This window comes from Chiloscyllium punctatum, chromosome 27 (genome assembly GCF_047496795.1).
Source record: "Chiloscyllium punctatum isolate Juve2018m chromosome 27, sChiPun1.3, whole genome shotgun sequence".
Lineage (NCBI taxonomy): Eukaryota > Metazoa > Chordata > Chondrichthyes > Orectolobiformes > Hemiscylliidae > Chiloscyllium > Chiloscyllium punctatum.
Window position 1 is genome coordinate 9,325,307 of NC_092765.1, and position 18,663 is coordinate 9,343,969.

Here is an 18,663-nt window from a genome sequence, read left to right on the forward strand (position 1 = left end):
AAAATCAACGTTTTGGGCGAAAGCCCTTCATCAGGAATAAAGGCAGAGAGCCTGAAACATGGAGAGATAAGCTAGAGGAGGTACCTGCCTTTAATACTTTTGCTGAACAAAGAAAATCTATTTCAGATTTAAAATTAGCAATTGACCCAGCATCCGCTGCCATTTGTCGAAGGGAGTTCCAAACATTTACTATCCTTTGTGCTTCCCAACACCTCCCTCAAACAGTCTGGCCCAGTTCATCCTTGCTTAACATGAACCTTTCTATCTTTGCCTTAAAATTATTCAAAGACACTGCTTCCACAACCTCTTTAGGAAGTGATTCAAAAACTCATAACCCTTCTTGAGAAATAAATCTCCTCAGCACATTGAGTATTTTTAAACTATGACCACCAGGTCACGATTCTCCCAAAAGAGGAAACATTGTCTCCATATTGACTTTTTCAAAACCCCTCAGGATCTTGTTTATATCAATCAAGTTGCCTCTCACTGTCCTAAACCCCAGTAGATAAAAGCCTGACCTGTCCTTTCCTCGTGTCAATACGAGTCCCTTTTCTGCATCCATTCTCACTAAAATAGAAGTCTCCAAAATCCTGCCTGAAATTTTTGGTTCTTTACTTGTTCAGATTAACTTTCAGGGAAGTATTTTGCTTAACGTGAAGTTGCTCTTCTGTTTATTCACTCACGGGACACAGGCATTACTAGCTGGGCCAACATTTATTGCCCATCCCTAGTTGCTCTTGAGAAGGTGGTAGTGAGCTGCCTTCCAATCTGTGCCGCGGGTAGATCTCTGTAATTTAAATGACTGAAATAATTAATAGACTGCAGCTTCCGCATTGGGTAAGCAATCTTTAGGCTGTGTGAACACAGCCAAGTGAGTGCTTGATTAAAGCTCTGCTGCTGAACCTCCCATCACAATCAATTAGAGAAATACTGTGAGAATATTTGTAGTCAGCTTTAAAGCATATCACTAATCTGATCAGGAGCTTATGTGATCAGAAAGCCCCTTCATGTCCCAACCTCCAATGAAATAATTTTCTTTATTCATTCACAGGATGTGGGTATTGTTGGCCTGGCCAGCATTTATCACTCATCCCTAGTTGCTCTGAGAAGGTCAGGGTGAGATGCCTCTTGAACCACTGCAGTCTATAAATTAAACCCCACCATCTGAACCAATTGGAGTTCACCTGGCTTTTATTTTGCTTCAAAGAGGTTTGAATTTGATTGACTATCTTGGCAGCTGAAGTGGCACCAGCGTGTGGAAATCCCTCATCATGATGGGAGTTGAAGCTTTCTTATTTGCCCCGGGTTGCTGATCACCAATTATGGGCCTGATTTGTTTAAGATGGTAGGCCCCTCTTCCGAATTTTCCTGCACCTATCAATTCCTGCCTCCAGCCTCTTTCTCAGGCAGTCTGACCAAGCTGCGAAAAAGTCAATTTTATCTGTTGCGTTGTAACATTTAATGCACGGAATGTTCCAGTGCTTGAAACATTTGCTCCGGTCAATAACAAGGGTTATTGGAGCACTCTTGGAGCATTTTGTCACCCGGATCAATTCAAGAGTCAGTATGCGGCAGTTTGTGTGAGTGAGAAAGTGACAGAGACAGTGACCTCATTTTTCTTTTATTCATTCACAGGATGGGAGTGTCACTGGCCATGCTAGCATTTATTGCCCATCTCTAATTACATGTTCTTAAGGTGCTGCTGTTAGCTGGCTCTATGCAGTTAGGCAAAGAATGGCCCGTGGCATTGGCATTCCATTCAGAGCAGCTCATGAACTGAAATTATGCCAATGAAGTTATGACAGTGACTACACTGTCAGTGTAGTGAAAACAACAAATGCTAGAAATCACAATAGGTCGGGCAGCATCCATGGGGAGAGTGCAAGCTAACATTTCGAGTTCTACTTGACAGTCCATCAGAGCTGAGGGTCATATTGATTGTCACCTCTTCCATTAGGGCAGAAAATACAAAAACTTAAACACACTTACCAACAGGTTCAAGAACAACTTCTTTCCATTGTTATTAGACTCCTAAATAGACCTCTCTAATTTCAAATCTAATGCTGATCTTGCTTTTTGTACACCTTCTTTGCAGGCATAACTTTGTATTCCTCGCTCTATTCAATCCCCTATGATCTTTGCATGGTATGATCTGACTGGACTGCACACAAAACAAAACTTTTCACTGCACTTAGGTACTTGTGGCAATAATAAATCAAGTCAAATGAAGTCAAATTGAAATTGGCTGACAGTATCAAAGAGCAATATTTAATGACACTGGTATTAGGTCATTGAGAATTTAATTGCTGTTTAGTGAGAGATGCTTGAAGATTGGAAAGCTCTTGTAAATGACTGGGTCCAGGTAAGGCAATTAGAGTGTGACATGACGGACTTTCTTTTTTATTTAGGACACTTGTTTGGGTAAAGCCTGTTCCCAAAATAATTTTTGGAAGTGATTTGTGTGTATAAGGGCTTATCATTAAGAATAATAACATGTTCTAATTCTTATTTATTTTAATTGTTAAACAGGTCAATGAAATGATCTCAAAAGCAAGTGATATTAGAGAAAAGATCAGTGACAGTCACACCCATGAGAATATTGATTATTATGGGATAAAGTGCTTTTTACCTGGCCAGGGTGGAACATCTCACCTATCTGTTGTAGCACAAGATGGCAGTGCAGTGTCTGTCACTAGCACTATTAATGGTCGGTAAGTACTTCCTACATTTATTGATGTAAAGAAAACCACCAAACTTCAGCGTCAATCATTATATTTACATTACTACTGGCAATCAAAGAACTGAGGATTGTTCCAACTCACGATGGGGACTATGGCAGAAGGAGGTCATTTCGTCCAGGACCTCCTGCAGCCTTACCACTTCCTCAACCACGACTTGTCCCACCACCTATTTTTGTGTCGTATGCCTTGAGTGAGGAGAGGGACGTGACGAGTTACAATGTTTAGGGCTGTCAATGCAATGAGGGCTGGGGCAGCTGAAGGAGAGGCCACCAATACTGGAATAAATTTTCTGAGGAAGGGTCACTGGAACCGAAATATTAACTCTGATTTCTCTCCACAGATGCTGCCAGACCTGCTGAGTTTTTCTAGCTACTTCTGTTTTTATTTTTGTGTCTGGGGTAAAGAGAATTGGTGTACATTGTACATTGTGCCTGTACTGGCTGTTTTGAATGAACTGCCATACCTTAATTTACAATCTATGTTTTGTTCATGGTGATGTGTTTATCTTTAAGCACTTGCCTAATGCTCTTTTAAAACTACCTATTGAATCAGCTTTGACCACCTTTTCAAGGTAAGATTTCCAGATTTCAACCACTTCCTGACTAAAAACATATCTCCTCATTTCCCCTTTTGTGCTTTGACTAAATGAATTGAATTTATGTTGACTATTAATGTTGAATCCATTCCTTCTGGTTAATGGTCCTTTGTCAAAGGGAATGGATTTGGCCTGTTATGCCAAGAGAACTTCTCATTATGTGGAAAACCTCCATTATGTCAACTTTTAACCTCTGTCCCAAGGAGAGTAGTGCAAATATTTCAAACTCCTCTTCATTCCTGGTAACATCCTGGTAAAGCTCCTCCCCATCCTTTCTCAGACTTCACATCTTTCCCAAAATGCAATGCACAGAATTGTCCACAAAACTTCCTTTGAGGCCTTGCCAACCTGAAAGTTGAGCAACACATAATGTGGCATGGGTCTGATGGATGCTCATAATGGAGATTTGTGACTCCATCAAGGCAACTAAAGAAAAATAAACCTGGAGTTGAAATTACATGAAGGGTTGAATGAGATGGATTTGGAAAAGTGAAAAGTTGACAGACCACAAACAAGCCACTTAGATCACATCCCAGGAAGAAATTGCAGAGATGACATGCCATTTTTCTGTATTCAGGTTCATGCTATGAGCGAGGGAAAACTGCTGTAGAGTAAATTAGTCAATACTCGGCCCAGATCATATTGATTACACAGAATTCTTTAGGCCTCTCTGGAATGACCATTTGTTTCAATTGCACATTACAGAGTAGGGTGAGTAAGCTCAGTTGGCCGCACAGCTGGTTTATGATGCAAAAATGTGGGTTCATTTCTCACACTGACTGAGGTTACCCCAAATGTCTCTCCTTCTCAAAATCTCCCCTTGCTTGAGGCATGGTGACTACCACCAGTCATCACTCTCTAATGAGAGAGCAGCCCCATGGTCTGGTGGAAATTTGGCAAGTGAATGTTTTCCCTTTTACCAAATACCATTGTCTTGTTGCTTTGTCTATCAAATGACAAAAGGGCAATTTTTTGAGTTAATCTTCAGGGGTTCTTTGCTTTATAAATAGTAATTCCTCCAGGTGGAAAACCCACTAAAACTGGCAAATGAGACATCCTGGGATGACCCATGTTTTATACTTCAAAATGCAGCTCCAGTAGAACCAGTCCTTTCATCTCCCAGTATGATTGGCTTTTTATAGGTTTCTGTCCCCTCTGGGCTTCAGATGATCAAACTTACACAAGACCTTTACTATCTCTGGAAGTGCAGCAACTCTCAGCCACCTGATCCTGTGAATTGTATCCCTTTCCCAAAATACAGGACAGCTTGCTGTGTTTTCTTTTTGGGAAAGACGTATTACATCTGAGAGGGACATCCAAGCCTTGATTCCTATAATGTCAACATGGATCTTCCCCACCCTAAAGCAGTGGAGTCCTGATCTGGCTCGGTCAGTGAGACAACTTTGTAATCCTCAAGGTAGTTCTTTGCCTGATGCATTTGATTAAAAAGGGTCAACAGTCTCTTTTAAATCTCTGCTTTTATTCTTTGTTGACTGACTTTGCCCACCAACTGCACATTTCTGTAATATGTCTGTCTATTGGGTGATTCCACAGCTCCCTCACCCCACCTCACCCCTATCATCAGAGAGTCTTCAAAATAAATGTCTTTAAATGTGTTTGAGGTTGTCTCTGAAAATGAGGCAATCAGCTTCAGTAGTCTAGTTCTGTTGAAAGTGTAAGAGATAGATAATCACAATATGGTTAAATTCAATGGGATCACCTACAGTTTGTTTTCAATACCTTTTTGAAGATTGGTTTCCAAGTTATTTTAATTTGACAGATTCTCACAAGGAAAATACCGAATATCATTAACAATGGAACATGGCTAAGTTGAAAATTCAGCTATTGCAATCTGAACTGAAAGAAATAATTGATTTGTAAATTAGAATAATCAGCTTTTTTCCATTTACAAGTGAAAATTACTTTGTTCTGAGTATTGTTTTATATTTTGCAGCTTTGGATCATTTGTACGTTCAAATGTGACTGGGATAATATTTAATAATCAGATGGCAGACTTTTCACAATATGAAGATAACAAGAGTCTACCACCATGTTCTCAAAATTATGTGCAACCTGGTATGTTCATGTTTAATGTTTTAAATCCAAATAGTTTTTGAAGAAGGACCTACATAATGGCTACTGCATAGATGAAGATTGCATTTTTCTGAGATCTTTTTAGATATTTTTGCTAGAATTATGCAAATGTGTACATATGAGACGAAACTTAATTTTAATTTTGTTAATGAAGTTATGCATTCGCTGACAACTTATGCTCCCTTTAAGTCACAAATCTGCTTTGACATTCTGGAACATTCCTGAGCTCCTGCTGCTGTGGAATCTGCTCCACTAAGATCATGGGGTGAATTTCACAACATCAACACAACACCACCAAAATGGTGCATCCGCAGGGAACATATCGAGCACAGCTTGGTGTTGCTGATGGGAGATGGATTGTGGGCATAGTCAGTTACACTGAAGTGTGTGAAGTGCTTCAAACTTGTGACAAGTAACATATCAGAGCCCTCTTCTATGAAAGGGCGGACTTGTTTTTTGACCCATTGGTGTTTGGAAGGGGCCGGCCTGGTGGATTTTCACACCTTTTCTATGATGGTCTATATTTTTCCTTTTGGACTGGTCATGGTATCTGGAGGGAGCATGCTTTAAGTAGGTCTTTAGAAACTGTGATATGACAGTGATGAAGCAGAGAATAACCACATTGAATATACAGTCCCCTAATAACAATTACTACAAAATACTCACTGCATTTTAAGTAAGTATAGAAGCAGTATAAGCTAGATTCGGATGATTATTTGGACAGAACAGTCCACAGGGATATGGGGAAAAGACAGGAGATTGACACCAGGAAAATAAGTGCAAGCACGATGGGCCAAATGGCCCCCTTTGGCACTGTAATAATTCTGTGATTTGATAACTTTGATATGACAAAATAGGTTAGGTTAATAATGAAATGACTCAACTAATGCAGCTGTTACAGCATTTATAATTTTCCATTAGGCAGAAGACCTTTCTCTGCTATGTCTCCTGCGATTATACTTGACAAAGATAAAAAGGTGAAAATGGTGGTTGGAGCTTCGGGTAGCGCCCGAATCATCACAGCGACTGCTTTGGTATGTACTGCAAATGGAACTTGTAATGGAATCATGGATTGAAGGAATCTTGAATCACATACAAAGCTATTAATCAAGGGAAAGCTATTGAGTTCAATGAATCCATTCCTCTAATATTTCCACCCTGCTCTCCAGTAAATCATTTGAGGAATTGGTGTTTTATGGAGGGCATGTGGAATGGGGGGTAACTGAGCACAGATAAAACTTCAAGGAGATTAACAACAATTTCTCTCTCCCCTTAAAGTGAATCAAATTGTAACTTTTAATAGCAGCATTACTCCTGCTGTACATCTTATATATGTCAGATGGTGACTTCCAATCAAATGGCCTTTTGGTATGACCTACACCCAAACAACTTTCTCTACTCAGTATTTTAACCAGTGCATTATTTAATTTGTTCCAAATAACATCAATAGAGTCACAGAATTGAAGTATCAACCTGAATACTCCAACAAATCTTACATTATCACAGGAAACATTCCCCTCCATTTAATTCATGAGAAGTATTGATCCCCAGAACAGGTTTGCTTTGTGCAAATTATGATTGACATGAAATAACATATTTGACCAGTTAAAATTTACATACTTTTAATGAGAATTAAAACCAAAGCATGTTCTTAGGGAAATGGCCCTCCACATCTAATTTTATTCCTTTCCCAATCTATGATGTAATATCTGCATATCTTTCATAAACTGTTTTAAAATCTTCAATCTTTTTAATTCCCTTTTATATTGCCCCCTAATTGGAGTATCCTTCTCTGGAGCACGCGAAGCAGTAACATTGAAATGGCAATGATGCTTCTGCTTTTAAATAAGGAGCGATTTTTTTGAAATTACGTACCAGTACTGGAGGAATGTAATTGAACTATTTAGGTCAAGTTTTATTACTGCTTTTCAGAGTTGTGCACTGCTAAGGTGGATAAAATATATCACTATAAATAGTAGGATTGCTTATTATCTATTTTAAAAGCAAAAGGTTGGAATTACATTTGAAATGAATATTGCTCTACAATACTGAAAATTTCGGTCAACTGTGAAAATAGATGGCAATTTTTGTTGTTTGCAAATGTATCTTAAATGTTGCAACTTACAATTCTTCAAAATCACGTTATTGGATCCTTCACACATGGGTAGTTCTAGATGAAAACAGCTGTTCAACCCATTTGATATTAAGAAAATAATTGGCAGAAGAATGGGGAAGATGTAGAAATGTTTTTGATAATATGCAATGATCCGGACTTGTTCACTGAAAGGAAAGTTGGAAACATTTTTCAATATTGACTTTCAAAAGGAATGTGAAATACACTTGAAAAGGAAAAAAAATGAGGAAGCAACATAGGACAGTGCAGCACAGGAACAGGCCCTTCAGCCCAACATGTCTGTGCCGATCACATTGCCATTCTGAACTAATCCCACCAGCCTGCACATGGTCCACATCTTTCTTTCACTGTACTGTCTAAGTACCTCTTAAATATTGCTATTGTATCTGGTCTACCACCTCCCCGGCAGTGTGTTTCAAACACACACCACCCGAAAAACTTGCCTCAGATGTCTCCTTTAAAATTTCCTCCCTCTCACCTTAAACCTATGCACCCTAGCATTTGATGTTTCCATCCTGAGATTTAGTCTCTGTGTCGGCCTCCAAGGACTGGTAGCAAGCTAAAGGATGCTCAGTGATTTTGTTTGTACACTGTGAGGCAGGGGCTGAGGGAAGGCAGGTTGATGAAAAGCATGGATTCTTCACCTGCAGTATGCACTTCTTTCCACAGTACAGGGAAAGGGTGATCAGTACACACTTGATGGGCTAAAAGGCCTTTTTCTGAGCTGCAGAGCAGTGAATGTATTTTCCAATGCTGTCTTCTAACCACCCTCTTCATCAACCTATTTTGCCCCAAGACACCACAGCCCTGTCAATAATCAAGACACATGTCCAATATAGGAGAATGTGAGGACTGCAGATGCTGGAGATCAGAGCTTAAAAATGCATTGCTGGAAAAGTGCAGCAGGTCAGGCAGCATCAAAGGAGAAGGAATTCTTTCCTGAAGAAGGGCTTATGCCCGAAATGTCAATTCTCCTTCTCCTTTGATGCTGCCTGACCTGCTGCACATGTTCAATATGCAGAGACTTCAGTTTAACCTCACACACACAGAGCTGCGTACCTCACATCTGCCATACACCTCCAGTTATTCAGGACAAATTACCATAATCCAATGGAGGAAGTGAGGACTGCAGATGCTGGAGATCAGAGTTGAGAGTGTGGTGCTGGAAAAGCACAGCAGGTCAGGCAGCAAGAGCTGCTACAGACCGCTGAGGAAGAAGCATCATCACTTGACCTGACAAATGCAGACCCTAACACAGATATTAGAGATGTGCATATGGGGAAAGGCCAGAAAGTGGAGCTGAGGATTATCAGGTGAGCCATGATTGCATTGAACGGTGGAGCAGACTCAATGGGCTGAATGGCATACTTCTGCTCCAAGTCTTACAGTCTACCTGAGAGTCAGTGAAAACTAGAGGATCTCACCCAGGGCAGGGTGCGAGGACAGTTCCTGTGCCCATCACCAAAGGGTGAGCTTGAAGATGAGTTCTGCTGCAGAGGATTCTGATGAGGGCCAAGAATTGCTGAAGATTATGTATCCAAGATGCTTGCTGCATTGTCTGGTCTGGCAGGAATATCAAGCAATATAGAGGAGTCTTTATCCAACGCTGTCCTCATCAAGCTGACCAGCCTACCAACCAGTCTCCTCTCACAGTTCCCAAACCCCTACTACCCACACTCACAAACATAGCTCACACACCTCACAAACTCACAGACCCCACGTGCTCCCCGACTCACCCTCCCACATATCCACCCATACTCTCACTCTTCCTCCTGCACACTCCCTCACCTGCAAATTCCCTTACCTGCACACTCACCTACCGACTAAACAAACCACCTAACAATCATTCACTTACTCATTCCCTCAGCTACTCATACAGTCAATAAAGTACTTCTTCACACCCTCACCAACTCACTCTCGCCTACCCACCTACTTTCACACTCACTCAATCAATCACTCACCAACACATATTCGCTCCCTCAAACATCCATCCACTTTCACTCACTCACCCATTCTCAATCACTCACTTACACAATGACACACTCCCTCATTTTTTTTAGATTACTTACAGTGTGGAAACAGGCCCTTCAGCCCAACAAGTCCACACCGACCCACCAAAGTGCAACCCATCCAGACCCATTCCCCTACATTTACCCCTGCCCCTAACACCATGGGTAATTTAGCATGGCCAATTCACCTAACCTGCACATTTTTGGACTGTGGGAGGAAACCAGAGCACCCGGAGGAAACCCACGCAGACACGGGGAGAATGTGAAAACTCTACACAGTCAGTCGCCTGAGGCGAGAATTGAACCCGAGTCTCTGAGGCTGTGAGGCAGCAGTGCTAACCACTGTGCCACCATGCCGCCCACTGACAAACTCACTTGCTCTCACTCACTAACACCCTCAGTCACCCACACATGCTCCCTCATTCACATGAGACGCCCATTCATTCCATCAAAACCCTTTAAGGCCTTTAAAACTAGCCGGTTGTAAAAAGGGGACGTGGCCATATTGCTGCCCCTCTTTGCTGTTACTCTCTGTGATCAACTCTTTGAAGGATTTTTCTGCCGATGGATAGGGGACATACACGGTTACCTTTATAGTCAGCAATGATATTGCCAGCACTACCACTCACCAGAGGGTTAGAGAATCATAAACACCTACAGCATGAAAGAGAAGGAGAGCATGAGTCCATTGTAACGGTACCATTTCTTTGAAGAAAGTACCAATTAGTTGTATATATCCTGCTCTTACCTCATGGCCTTGTCTGCATTTATGTTTGATATAAATTCAATTCTCTTTTGAAAGTTACAATTGATTCTGATTCCTCCCATCATTCTAGTTCATTTTCAAACAGAAATGACTAATGCCTAATTTCATTAAACTATTCAATAAATGAGCAAATAATGAAGCTGGGATCTTGTTAAGTAACATGTTTCTCTTGTTCAATAGGTTATAATTAATGTCCTTTGGTTTGGCGATGATGCTTGCGAGGCAGTGAACAAGCCAAGAATTCATCACCAATTAATACCAAATTTTGTGCAGTTTGAGTCTGAGGATCTGGCATCAAATGAAGCAGAGGTTAGTAAACTGTCAAAGAAATTCAAACAATTAAACCTCACAGTTGATGAGTGTGGTGCTGGAAAAGCACAGCTAGTCAGGCAGCATCCGAGAAGCAGGAGAGTCAGCATTTTGGGCGTGAGTCCAACCCCTGGCTGTGCTTTTCCAGCACCACACTCTTCGACTCTGATCTCCAGAATCTGCAGTCCTCACTTTCTCCGAATTAAACCTCACAGGGAATTCAACTCAAACAATAGTTACAACACAGAAGAAGGCCATTTGGCCTCTCATGTCTCTGCTGGTTCTCTGAAGGAGCAGTTTACCAAGTGAAACTGCCCTCCCTTTACCCTGTAACCTTACGCATTCTTCCTTTTCAGACAATGACCCTAACCCTTTCTGAAAGCCCCAAGTGGATCTACCTTCTCCAGATTCTCAGGAAGTGCATTCCAGATCTCAACAAATCACTGCATGGAAAAGGTTTTGTTTAGATTGCCTTCATTTCTTTTGACTATTAGCTTAAATTCATGTCCTCTGCTTCTAGATCCTTTCAGCAATGGGAACAGTTTCTCTCAATCTGCTCTGTCCAGACCCCTTCATCAAAATTCCTCTCAGCTGTCTCATCTTGAAGTAAAACAGTCCCAATCTCTCCACATAACCAACGTTCCTCATCTCCTGAGAATTTTTAATTTTCATTCATGGGATGACTGGATCACTGGCCAGGCCAGCAGTTTTTACCCATCCCAGAGAGCAGTTAAGAGTCAACCACATTGCTATGGGTATGGAGTCACATGTAGTTCAGACCAGGTAAGAATGGCAATTTCCTTCCCTAAAGGACATTCTTAAACCAGATGGGCTTTTTCAACAACGAACAATGAATTCATGATCATCATTAGACTCTTAATTCTAGATTTTCATTAGATTCAAATTCCACCCTCTGCTGTGGCAGGATTTGTACCTGGGTCTCCAGAATATTATCTGGGTCTCTGGCACCTAACCTCTAAAACACACTCGCAGCAATGCGTCGGCACCTAACCTCAAAAAGCGAATCCTCTCTGGATTAACAGTCCCAGTGATAATGGCAGCAGGCCATTGCTTCCCCTATCATTTTATGAATCTTTTCTGAACACTCTTTGATATCTTCGCTTTTGTCATAAAGTGTGGTGCCGAGAACAGGGCACCAGTTGACACTAAACCAGTATATCATTCAAGTTTAACATAACTGCCTTGATTTTGTACCCTATGAGCCTTGTGATAAAGCCTAGGGTGCCACATATTTTATGAACTTCTCCCTCAAACTGCTTTCAATTATTTATGCAGTTAGAAATCCGGATCTCATTGTCCCTTCACCCTTTTTAAAATTGTACCCTTTATTTAATATTGTCTTTCTGTAACCTTTGCTTCACACATCTCTGTGTTAAATTTCAGCTGTCCCCTCCACATTCATTTCACCAAAGTTAAAATATCTTTTTAGAATTCTACTCTGTTCTCCTGGTCACAACGCTTCCAGGTTTAGTATCTTCTGCACACTTTGACATTGTGCCCAGTACACAAGTTTCTAGGTCATTTATATATATCAGGGAGATCAGGGGGTCAGTCCTAACACTGAGCTTTGGGTTACACACTGAAACATCTCCCTCCAATTCAAATGATCATTCACCACCACCACTCTTTGTTTTATGTCACTCACGCAATGTTGTAAACCTTGTAGGTTAAACACAGTTAATTAACCTGGAAGTGACTATCAATTTTGTCCCCAACTATTGTTTTTGAGTGATTTCCCACCATCATGACTAACCCGACTGGTCTGTAGATGTTGGGCTAATCGTGATCCCCCTTTTTTTGAACAGGGGTGTAACATTTGTAATTCTCCAGTCCTCTGGTACTAGGCCTGTGTCGAAAAGAGGCTGGAAAATTATGGCTAGTGACTCTGCAATTTCCCCTCTCATCTCCCTCAATATCCTTAGATGCACCTTATACAGTCCTGGTACCTTGTCCACTTTAAGGGCAGACAGCCCATTCAATATATGCATCATATTATTTTTAACCTAACTGCCAGGCTTTGTTTATATTTTAAAACAGACAGGTTTAATTGGTCAGGGTGTTACCCAGTGAAATGAATTAGTGAGTAGCTGTCAAATACTTTGTTGAGTTGAAGCAAGCACCGTACAAGTATGTCTTCTTTCCATTTCCAAAGAGGGGCACCCTAACTATTAATGAATGTAGTTTCCCATACATTGCTCCTGGTATGTAACACAGTAATCTTGATCTGCTGCATATTCCTCCCAGTGTACTTCACGGTGATCCTGAACAACTCAGCTGTCATCCCAGTCTGTTTCACACTCCTCCTAATCTGCTTTCCAATGATCCTGTTCTATTTGGCTTCACTCACTGGTTTTTTTTTAAACAAATATTTCTTTGATCTGCAAAACACTTTTTGGTAAAATGAAATCTCTCACAATGGCAAAGTGATGCAGTATAGGAATGTAGTCAGTTCTTTCACAACACTGTTATCCCTACAAAAGGATTATTCACCCTAATATTCAAACTAATATTTTCTAATGCCCATGTTGAGTTCCTTCCAAAAGCTCCAGATGCTGTTAATAACTAGGCAATTGTCAGCACCAGTGAGGTTTATGAAACTGGTCATCAACAATGGCAAATCTGAAACTATCACTTGAATAATAATTGAATTCTGTTTTCATCGTATCTTCTCAGATTCACTCACACTGATAGACAGGATCAAAGAAAGACCTTGTTCTCTTTCTTCTGACTTTATTTCTCTGTTGCAAACTGTCTAGATATTCTCTATTTAATCAACGGTAGGAAAGCCAAAACTTGCCCGAACATTCTTGCTCCTCCATTCTAAGCTCCAGATATCTTATTTTCTCTCTTTATTTTTCTCTCTTTATATTTTCTCTTTATTTTTATTGTTGCAGTTTTGATCCATTTTCCTGTGTTGGAATAAAGTATTTTATTTCATTTTGCTCCATCTTCAAAACCTTCTCTCTTGATTTATCTCCCTTTCATTTCTGACCTTGGAGAAATCTCATCCAAAGTCCTTCATCATGGTTTCTCAAAAGGTGCTTTGAAAACACGATCTTAGACGATAACACAGACCTGACCGTTCCAGCTTGAAACCATTTTCTATTTCTGTATTTGTTTCTCCCCAGCTTCGCTTGTTCCGTAAGGAACTAGAAGATGCTCTAAAGAAGAAAATCCATGTGACTGGTTTTGCTGATATGCCCTCAGTGGTGCAGGCAATTGTACGAGAGGGGAATCTGTGGCACGCTGTTTCAGACACCAAGCGTAAAGGTGGTTGTCCTGCAGGCTACTGACATACTCACAAATCTATTTAATTCTATTATATAATACCATTGTGTGAAACATGAAGTGGAATACTTCAACCAACATGAGTAAGGTTTTGCCTGTGAGTTATCACTGCTACATGAATTGCTAAAGACCTTAATATTGTGAACCATGCTGAAACATACTGATGAAAGCTAGCAAGCCTCATGCTATGATGCATCTATCAGGGTCTGAAATCTTTTGTCTTTAAATTAAAGGGAGCAGCTAATCTCAGCAAAACGCCTCACCCATTGTGAGCACATTGAAGACTTGGGTGTGTACTGTGCACAATCTTCCAAACATCGATTTTTTAGAAAATGGAGCTTGCCAAAAATATTCAAATATGCATTTGGCAGCAGTGGAAGTGCTAAATTGAAAATTCTAATGACAATATGTCTTTATCAAAGACAGTAATAATCATAACGTGGCATAACATACACTGCAAACACTGGAAACATAACCATATAATATTAAGATAAGATAGCGAGGTGCAGGTTAAAGTCTACTAGCAGTGAAGAGTGAAATTAGATGTGGATCTTAATTAACAAGCTGTATTTATTGAATACTTGGCCCATGAAAAGACAAACTAGAGAATATGTTAAGTCTCTTTAGAAAGCAATAATATTACACTCTTTCAGTCCCTCAGAATTATTTTGTCAATCTTTTAATTAATGACCCATCACAGAATTGTAATTGATCAGTGTGATTAATTAAGCCATTATCTTTAATCCAAAGATACCTTTCTGAGATAAAATAGATAGATATACATGTGTATTTACACTCTAGTCTATAGAGGGAAGCTACTTTCAGGAGGAAATGTCTACATTTACAATGTTTGTCAATAGTGAAACTTGTTTTGGGATTGCACATAACTAAATATACTATATTCTGCTGCATTCAGTAATTAAGAGGAGCGAGCAGTGAAAAGTATTGAATATCTAGTCTACAGTTAAGGCCCGATTTCAATGCCACACACTTGGCAAAAACTATTTAGTGCTTAAAGTAACTTGAGTAAGTAGCTACTCTGGCAACCCCCCTGTGATGTTAGGTTTCCATGAACACAGTTGAAACTTTCTTTGATTATGTAGATTAGACTCCAGTGATATAATCAGAGTGTGATTGCATCTAACCAGAGGTCTGTGCTGGTCAACAAGAAACATCAGAGACATCCAGAATGATATGTTGCTATTAATTGATTGCTTTTTAAGTTTTCTTGTAGACCAAAAGGAACTGGAGAAGGAAATCCTAGAACATTCCTTTCTTCAGGCTTCCATTCCTGTACCTCATGGCCCACATAACCTGTGTCCCCCATCCATATCCAAACACTTGGCAAAATGCCAGCAAGCATTCCTTGTCAGCACAGACAAGACCCTCAAGCCCCCCAGATGTCTTACAGCTCCCCACTGGCTTCGGTCAGGAGAGAACTGGAACAGAACAGATTCAGGAGCTCAAGCCTCCTGAACCTTAAACCGGAGAGACCCAGATTGACCATTTTCCTGGGTTCCCAACGCACGACTCATCCCCTCCATTCAAATAGGGTCTGCGACTCTGTTATAAATAAATTCTCTTGTCCATCACCAAATGGCAAAAGATTTACCAATATGTGAGAGCATGACATAGATAGCACTGAAGAAGCTAAGTGTGATAAAGTAGACTTATGGACATGAATGTTTTGTGCCCTCAAGCAAACTTAACCTGCACCTTCTCTGCCTCTTAAACACAGAATGACAGATGTTGTTTGGCCTGGAACTTTTGCCTCTTTCACATAGAGCTCTGGTTTGCATCACATTTCATGGGTCATAATGGAGTGGGGTGAGGAGTATGTGTGCAGGACAGGCTATTTAGAAGCTTTTTTTATCGGAGACAAACAGCTCAGCCTTCAGCAACATTGAAAGGTACCCTAAAACTGACCCCTCAACTAATACATCCCCACCTTACATCAATGCCATCCTGTAACCTTCGGATTCCCATGCCCCCTTATTTGTCAACTTTCTTAGGGGACACAATGAATCACTGTATTAAAATATATCTACAATAAAATAGAGCATCCAATTGTGGCTTCTGATGGAGTCAACACACTTAGTTCAGAATTTCCCAATTCCTCAGCAATGGTCATGAACTTTTCAAGAAAGTATCTTTTTAGAGGACTTCTAAAACTCATGCCAGCACACCAAAGTAACAGAGAGGAGGAAATACACATTTCTTCTGGTCCTCACAATAGGCAGCCCAATATCTGATGAAGTCCACTTGACATTTGCACTCAAGATCAACCCAAACTGCAAGAAGGTTAACTCAAAATGGCATGGAGTAGAGAAGGCAATGGAAAATTGTTTTTTTACCCTTGGCAACTAAAACTAAATTCAGCTCTTTGCAACTCAATTCAGATCTTCAAAGAGAAAACCCAACCCGTGGTTCCTCGCTCATTTTACAGAAAAAAAAGTGTTTTTTCATTATCACTGTGCCTGTTAAAATTTGAAATAATCAAATGTTGCATAACTTCATTTTCATACATATCTGAATAACTGCATTAGACCTTGTTTAATTGCACAGCATCAAAACTCATGCAGCACTGCACATTTTAATTGTGCCACAGTATAGATTAGGAAGTTGGAGAATGTATATTGGACTAACAGATCAGCATTGCTTATAGTCGCCATGCGCTAATCTAGGTGTATTAAACTAACTGTATGTCCAATGATTTGGGAGGGATTGCTCTCATATATTTCTGTTCTCATGTTAATATTTTTGGGAAAAACACATCTATTCAATACATAGGAATTAAAAGTACCTACTTGTTCAAATATTTCTTCAAATAAAAATATAAAACGCTACAAATTCACAGCGGATTGTTTAACTTACTGCTCTTTATGCGATCTTATGTCAGAGTCAGGTTTGGATTTCCTGCCTGTTTGGTAATCTTTTTTTGTCAATTTTAAATCTTCAGAATTTTCTTTGTGATTCCAACATTTCTTCCAGGAAGAATTAATCCTAACATTGTCAGGGGCCATCAATTTTAGTATATGTTATTATGTATATATTTATTTTGCAACTTCTAACATAATGGCCCAAAACTTTTGGTGTTCGGATAATCCTAAGGTATCCTGAAAGATGAACATGGAACTTCTCAGAAGTCCCAGTGTATTAACTATTCATTATAAACAATGACACTTTATATTTACAAAGTGCCTTCACATCTTCAAGAGGTCCAAAGATATTTTCCAGTTGGGTAAAGTAATTTTGATGTGTAACTACTGTTCTTTTCTTCATTAATTGATGGGAAGAGTGTGTTGCTGGCTGGGCTAGCCATTTTTACCCATCCTTAGTGCCCTTGAGAAGGTGGTAGAGAACTGCCTTCTTGAACCACATTAAAAATCACATGACACTAGGTTATAGTCCAACAGGTATTCCAAATAAACCTGTTGAACAATAACCTGGTGTTGTGTGATTTTTAACTTTGTCCACCCCTGTCTAACACCGACACCTCCACTTCTTGAACCTATTGCAGTCTATGTGCTGTAAGTAGACGCACAATGCCATTAGCAAAGGAATTCCAGGATTTTGACCCAGTGATAATAAAGGAACAGCAATATATTTCCAAATCAGGATGGTAAGTCAGGAATGATCTGGATGTTTCCTTTTCTTTCTGCTTCTGTTTGAAATCCTGTCTTTTGGATACTAGGATGGCGCTGGAGAAAGATGACTTTATACACTTTTCACTGTCCTGTATTCCTATACTGGAGTACACGTGAAAATAAAATATAAATCTAAAATAAAATATAAATCTAAAAATCTAAGTATCTTGGAAGAGAATTTGCAGATGATGGTATTTCCATGTATCTGATGTCCTTATTCTCGACAGTGGTGATTGTGAGCTTGGTAGGCACTGTCTAGGAATTGAGCTACTCTTGGGAAATAAGGCAGGGCAGGTGACTGAGGTGTCGGTGGGGGAGCACTTTGGGGCCAGCGACCATAATTCTATTCGTTTTAAAATAGTGATGGAAAAAGATAGATCAGATCTAAAAGCTGAAGTTCTAAATTGGAGGAAGGCTCATTTTGATGGTATTAGGCAAGAACTTTCAAACGCTGACTGGGGGGGCGAGTGTTCGCAAGTAAATGGATGGCTGGAAAATGGGAAACCTTCAAAAATGAGATAACGGGAGTCCAGAGACAATATATTCCTGTTAGGGTGAAAGGCAAGGCTGGTAGGTGTAGGGAAAGCTGGATGACTAGAGAAATTGAGGTTTTGGTTAAGAAAAAGAAGGAAGCACATGTTAGGTATAGACAGCAGAGATCGAGTGAACCCTTAGAAGAGTATAAAAGCAAGTACGAGTATACTTAAGAGGGAAACCAGGAGGGCAAAAAGGGGATATGAGACAGCGTTGGCAAATAGGGTTAAGGAGAATTCAAAGGGATTTTACAAATACCTTAAGGACAAAAGGGTAACAAGAGAGAGAATAGGGCCCCTCAAAGATAGCAAGACAGCCTTTGTGTGGAGCCACAGAAAATGGGTGAGATACTAACAAGTATGTTGCAACAGTGCCCCTTAGGACTCTTTTATATCTTTCCCCTCTCTGGGGACTAATGCCCAATTTATGATTGAGCTGCAGATAGTGAAGAGGCCTGTAAAAGGATATAGTGGAATATAGATAGATAACATAATTGGGCAGTGAAATGGCAGATGGAGTTTAATC

The 18,663-nt window shown here is 40.1% G+C and overlaps 1 protein-coding gene across 2 annotated transcripts in view; it reads left to right on the plus strand.

The window, feature by feature from the left end:
- LOC140453397 (glutathione hydrolase 1 proenzyme-like) overlaps positions 1-14,351 on the plus strand; it is an 88,149-nt gene extending 73,798 nt beyond the window's left edge. For both annotated transcript variants that reach the window (XM_072548026.1, XM_072548027.1), the window contains 5 exons: positions 2,530-2,711; positions 5,291-5,412; positions 6,352-6,464; positions 10,520-10,648; positions 13,798-14,351. In XM_072548026.1, coding sequence (XP_072404127.1) covers positions 2,530-2,711; positions 5,291-5,412; positions 6,352-6,464; positions 10,520-10,648; positions 13,798-13,962 — 711 coding nt within the window. In that variant the 3' untranslated portion in view covers positions 13,963-14,351. The remainder of the gene's footprint in view (positions 1-2,529; positions 2,712-5,290; positions 5,413-6,351; positions 6,465-10,519; positions 10,649-13,797) is intronic.
- The last annotated feature ends 4,312 nt before the right edge of the window (positions 14,352-18,663 follow it).